At 44.9% G+C, this 6,300-nt stretch overlaps 1 protein-coding gene across 1 annotated transcript; it reads right to left on the bottom strand.

Annotated features, from left to right (window-relative positions):
* Positions 1-4,657: 4,657 nt before the first annotated feature.
* Positions 4,658-4,999, bottom strand: LOC101413544 (small ribosomal subunit protein eS30-like). The gene has a single exon (XM_071214467.1). It carries the CDS (start codon positions 4,997-4,999, stop codon positions 4,658-4,660), a length of 342 nt encoding a protein of 113 aa, XP_071070568.1.
* Between the last annotated feature and the right edge of the window lie 1,301 nt (positions 5,000-6,300).

Raw genomic sequence — 6,300 nt, 5'->3', positions numbered from 1 at the left:
TGTTAATGTGCTGCCAGGTCACTAGCAGTTTGTAATCAAGTTTGTGTCCACTGTGGTGAGTTCCCCAGGGAGATATGGGGAATTCCGGAGACGGCAGTGCTGCTGAGCTGTGGGTGTCCAGAGGTCATTCCACTTCTCTACTTGGGGCAGAGAAGTAAGAAGAATCAGTCGACACGGAGTGCCGGCATGAGAGCTTTTGCCAAGATCAAAATGTTCCCCATCGCTGCAAGCAGATGAGATCTTGGAACCTGGAATCATACAGTCCCAGCTCCAGCAGGGCCTCTGGCAATAGCCCCAGTGTCTTCAGCTACAGACACCACCTCGGTGAGTGCCAAGAAAAGCAAACACAGGCCCCAGATCTCCTGTTGCACCAACTGGAAAGAATCCCGCAGCAGAGGAGCTGAGCTGTGAGGACAGTCTTCACGTAGCTGTTAATTTTCCACCATCCCTCCCCCATCCTGATCAAACAAACAAACAACGTGCTTGTAATAAAATGTGCAGGTGTGACTAGTTTATATTCTGGGATTCTCTTTTGATCAAATTCCCTACAGGATGCTAGAAAAAAATGGTGACTAAAGCTGGATAATGAAGTATGTCTAAGACTTTGGCGACTGAATAGAAGGGGAGGGAACACTGGAAAAGCAGAGATTTCTTTCCACCCCAGGGAGCCAGTTCACTTTAGTGGCTGAGGATGGTGTCACTTAAATGCCTTCCAGTCAGGCTTTAAGAAACATGCTCTGAGTTCCTCTTCTTTGGGCTGGAGGTGGAAGCAGAGCTGGGAGGGTGCAGATGGTTCTGTAAAGCTGAACGAGCAAGGCAACAAAGTGACCTCTTAAAGTTCTGGTTGTCCAAGGTTGGCTATGAGTAGGGAAAACCATTTGAGAGGAAAAGCTTTCTTCAGATTTGGGAAAAGAGAAATAGAATTAATAATATTCAGAGTGACGATAGCCACCTAGGAGAGGAAAAGGTTATAGTTACCAAAGAAAAATGTGAGTCGTTTGTGGCACACAGGCGAGCAAGGACTCTGAGATCTGAAGAGTCTGAATTTCCAGACAATAAACAATCTGGGAGCTGCTGGTGACTCAAATCTTCAGATAGTCCCAAGTCTTTAAATGTCTGATTAAAAAGAAGTCTAGTGCTATTTCCAATTGGTTGCCAGGTTTCTAAATTAAAATCAATCAGCAAATGTGTATTGGGCATATTTAATGTGTGAGGCACTGATTTTCCTTTGGGCTATTCCTAAGATTTAGTCCTCCACAATTACTTTTCCGTGAGCACTGGACACGCTTTCTGCCTCCAGTATTTCCTCTCTTCTAATTTGTGGCATCTTTCATATCCTTGTCATACTGTTCTACCCAAAATACTTTCACTCTTTAATCTGCTCCCCCACTGGTTTCTCTTGTGGGAGGAGGGAACCCTGCTTTGTCTTATCTTCCACTTGTCCTATTTTCCCCAAATAGGAAGGGGATTCCGGTATTGGGCACAATAATCACAAATGTCCACTGCACCAACCAGATATTTCCAGCTCAGGCAAGTCTCCTGAGCTCCAGCTTGTATGCCCAATACCCTATTTCTCAACTCCACTTGGCTATTCTCCAAATGTCTTGAACTCAGTATATTAAATTCTGATCCTATCCTTTTTCTCCAGAATTTCCTTCTCTCTGTATTCTTTTACTTGGTGAATGGCACTGTCATCCATCCAGTTGTGCAAACAAGAAACTTGGGGGCCCTCCTGGAATTCTCCAATATCTTCCTCATTTAGTCTCTTACTAAGTACTTCTGAATATCTTTTAAATGTACCTCCAGCCATACTTCTTTGTCTCCAGTCCTACCTTCCCTGTTTGATTTAGGCCCTCATCACCCTTCACCTATGGTGGCCTTGCTTAGTTGGGGTTCCCGAAGAAACACTGCCAAGAGAAAGATTCAAGTGCAGGTAATGAAGGACACACCAGTGTTGCTGGAGCCATTTAATGCTTTGGTCTATTTTTATGTCAATTAATCTGCCTTGCCTGATATATTAGGAGAACTGGGATGTGTGAAGTTAGTGAAATCAGGGGAACATAGAAAGTCACCAGAACCCAGTGAAGTAATAGAAAAACAGAGAGGTAACTTTAGGAAGCTTACAAAAGTGAAAATTTGACCAAGGAGAGTTATGGTTTGGTAAAGGCCAACTATACATTCATCATTTCTGGTTATACTGGCAACTGGTCCTCCATCTCATGATGCTGTTATAATGAAAAAAATCACAAAAATGAAGTAAATAGATAGCAGAGGTTGAGCATGCGTGTTCTCACTAGCTTCACCTGGGGTAAATGTCTGAGGTGGAATCCAGGAGATATTTGTGTGGAGACAAAAGATCAGGTGAAAGTGAAAGAATCTGAGGTATGTATACAAGGGTTAAATTGAGCCTGCGTGTTTGAGATCTTGTTGGGAGTCCTAAGGATTTGTTTTACAACAGACTTTGGTTAAAGTGCAGTGAAGATAACAGTCCACACAGTGCCATGTCCTCCTTGTCATCGTGATTGGCATTGCAGCCAGGAATGGACTCTGGGTTAGAAAATGTGGCTCTCTCTGTGCAAGTGGCCTCAGAATTATGGCATTTGTGGCTGCTACTGCTTATATAGCTCTCCTTGTTCCTGGCGACTGCCCATCACGGGGCAGTAGGAGTAGAATAGAGAGTCAATAATATGTTTTTCTATAATTAATTTAGCTGCTCTCCTATTCATGGACATTTATGTTATTTCCAGTCTTTTGCTAGACCAAACAATGGTGCAGTGAACCACCTTGAATGTTAATATTCACTCTCTGTATGGCTATATGACTGTTTCTGAAAGTAAATTCTTAGAAATGAAATGTCCCTTTTGCTATTCTTTTTCTTAACCTCTCAATATTTTAATAGGTTTTTAAAAACTAATAAAACTATGGATCAGGATGCTTTGGCAAAAAGTAATAGAAAACCCGGATCAGAATTGTTTAAAAAATAAAAGGAAATGTTATTATCTTACATAAGAAGTCTCAACGTATGATGGCCTCAGGATTGATTCATTCAGTGGCTCAACATAGTTAAGAACTAGGCTTCTCTCCATCTTTCTCCCAAGCCAGGGTTAGTGTGTTGGCAGGCTTCAGGATACCTCACCATGGGCTGTCAAGTGGTTAGAGCAATTGTGGGCTACTTTCAGACATGGCAACCTCTGGTTGATAATAGATGATTTCTCCCTTCTGCGTCTTTTTAAGTCTTCCCAGCAGACTTTGCCTCAAATCTCACATACCCATGTCTGAGCCAATCATTGCGAAGGGAATGGCACCATCACGATGGTCTTAGACCAATCAGGATTCACCCTTGGGATTGGGGTGGGGCCAACCTCCCCTGAGACAGAAGGCCTGGGGAGGAAAACTATGTCTAAAAGCTGTCAAGGATCTGTGGGGAATTTAAAAAGGAAAGAATGGCTATTGGGTAGACAAGTAATAATGTCTTTTACAAACTATGTCATCTCTTCTTTCAGCATAACCTGAAGCTTTGATTATTCTTAATATCCTTAAAAATTGATTTCTTCTCCATTTTGAGTAGTAGTTTTAGTATATGTAAAGGAAGTATTATTGAAGAATGCTGACAGCCACATATAATTCCAGAGGTATATTCAAAATAAAGTTACTTCAGTTTAAGGGATTAATATAACTGATATAGATTTACTTAGGAGATATTTAAAGCTATCTTAAAACTGGCAAAAATTACCCTTGTTCTTTTGAAACCAGGTCACTTGATCTCTGTAATAATGGCCATAGTTTAAAAAATGACCTTATTTATATAAGAGAAATCTTATTTAGAGTTTTTAAATATTTAACTATGTTTATTTAAAATGGAAACACCACCTTAACCTTCTCGTATGCCCTGTTAGATTAGTGGCCAACTCATATTTTAAAATACTGACTTGGCTCTGAAGATTTATCCATGCACTTTTGGAGTAGACAGATGCTGTACATTAATGAAACTGGATTTAGAGTCAGTTTATTGGCCACATGTAGGTTCAAAAATTCTGATGCTACTTTTCATTATGGCTGCAGGTTCATCTCAAACTGTTCACAGTTCATCTCAAACTGCTGCTGAGTTTGACCCCTTGCTCTGTGGTTTAAGGAATTAATTACCTAAAAGGAAGAGGAAAGGAGACATTAGAGGATTGAAAAAATGAGAGACAGCTGATATAGGATATGTTTGAAAAATTTTCAAAAACCGAGCACTTTGAACACTATAATAAATAAAATTTTAGATGTCCATATATAAAGATGGAAGATCAGTATCTCCAGTCCAGTAGTCTGCTCTAAACTCTAGCTTGTATTTCCTGTTGCTTGCTGTTTCCTTGACTCTCGATGGAATGTACTTTTTATTACCTCCAACCTCCCTTCTCCCTTTGCCATCCCACCCCAATCTGGTTCTCTGTGTGTCGTCAGCACATTGCTTAGTGCCAACATCATGCACCCAGCTACCCAAGCTTGAAATCGGGGGGTGATTTCAGTCTTCCCTGTCCCTCACCAAAATCGACCAGTTGTTCACCTCTGATTGCATTACATTTTCTAGATATCACTAACATCTTTTGTTCTCTGTAAGAGACATTTTTCCTTTTTTGGGGGGGCTAAGTGGCTTCATTAGAGAAAGCCACGGTCACAAAGAGTTTGCATTAGGTCCCTTCTTGCCAAAGGTGGGCACAACATTGACAAAATGCTGGTTGTACTGCATCCACCGCTTGGCCTGGCCCGTCTCCTCCTTATTCTCCTGTTTGGCCACCTTGGGAGTTTGACCTCTTACTTTGCCAGCACGGGCCAGGGAACCATGGACTTTTCCTCCAAGCATGCAGTCATCTACTTCCAGAGTGGTCAGGGCCTCCACCCCACACCGGCCCAGGGTAGTCTCATCCTCCAGGGGTGTGCCTGCCAGGAGCACGACTTGATCTTCCGGGACAATGCCCTCCCGCGACACTATATAGGCCTTGATCTGGGTGCCCATGTCCTAGCCAGTCACCTTGAGGGTGTGTAGTTCCTGCGCACGGATGAAGAGCTGCATGTTGGTAACAGAACCAAGGCCTCTGCTGCTGCCATGCTGAAGATGGAGTTGAGAAAGAGCCATTTTTTCTTTTTGCCTGCTTTATTTACTTCCGGTTTTCCTTTAGGAGAACCTTCTTTCCTACCTTAGTTAAGTGGTTTGGGTGGAGCTTCAGGGGTGGCCATGGAGTGCAGCTTGTCCAATCAGCACATTCCATTTTCTTGTCCACTATAATAAGTTACAGTAATGGAAACATGTCCCAAGTTGTTCCAATGAGATGCACACCCAGGACTTTATTGGAACTGCTGGGGCAGCTGATAGGACGGGAGATAAGCCTGGAGCCCCTTACTGGTTATTTCAGAGGCAAACAACAGAGAGAAAAAGAGAGAGATTGAGTCTTGGTGACATGATTTGAACCTCTGGAAACAGCCATGCCTGAAACATCACCTCTAAGTTTTCAGTTTGAGTTGCATGTCTGTTGGTGGCAATTGAAAATGTTCTGATGAACAACCATTCCTTTCTGCGGTCACCCCTCGGGCTGAAATGTGGTTTGCTGGCCTGGCAGGGGAGCGGCTGCGGTAGGCCTAATTCCACTGCCCCCATAATAGGGTGGCTGGTCGGACTCACCGCCACCCCTGAAGGAAGCTCGGCATGGGCGCAGAGTGCCCTCGGGTCTCCCCTTCTCGGCAGCCATGCTTCCGCGGCCGCCCCTCCTCCCAGATGGCGCCACCCGATGCCTTGTGGGGCGGCACCCTTCTTCTTCCTTCTCCCTGTGCAGGCGCAGGGCAGAAAATTCCAGTCTGCCCTTTTCCCCTCCCCCGACAGCAGCAACAGCCAGGTGTGGGCGGAAAAATCCAGCCCGCCCTTTTCCCCTCCCCCGACAGCAGCAACAGCCAGGTGTGGGCGGAAAAATCCAGTCTGCCCTCCACCCCAGCAACAGCAGCCACCAATCCCTAAACCCTGCCCCTTCCCCCAGCAACAGCGACAGCCAATCTCTAACCACCACCCCTCCCCCGTCCAGTACCGCCCACTGACCTTTCGCCGGCAACCAATCAGAACAGGGCGTGGCTTCGACCAATCAGCCTTCCCCAGCCCCTATAAAACTGTTGCCTCTCCCTCAGTAAAGTGGACTTGCGTGTTTACCTTGTCTCCGCGGTAGTTCTTCTGCCGTGCGCCCTCCAGTCCTGAGAGCCCCCGACAAGGGCCTGGCCTCCCTTGTCCCCAGTTCGTCGCCTGCTTCTCCGGGCGACCCCTTCGTCGCCTGC

Source organism: Dasypus novemcinctus, chromosome 4, assembly GCF_030445035.2.
Source record: "Dasypus novemcinctus isolate mDasNov1 chromosome 4, mDasNov1.1.hap2, whole genome shotgun sequence".
Taxonomy (NCBI): Eukaryota; Metazoa; Chordata; class Mammalia; order Cingulata; family Dasypodidae; genus Dasypus; species Dasypus novemcinctus.
The sequence above is the reverse complement of the archived record's forward strand: the minus strand, read 5'-3'. Positions and strand labels throughout refer to the sequence as shown.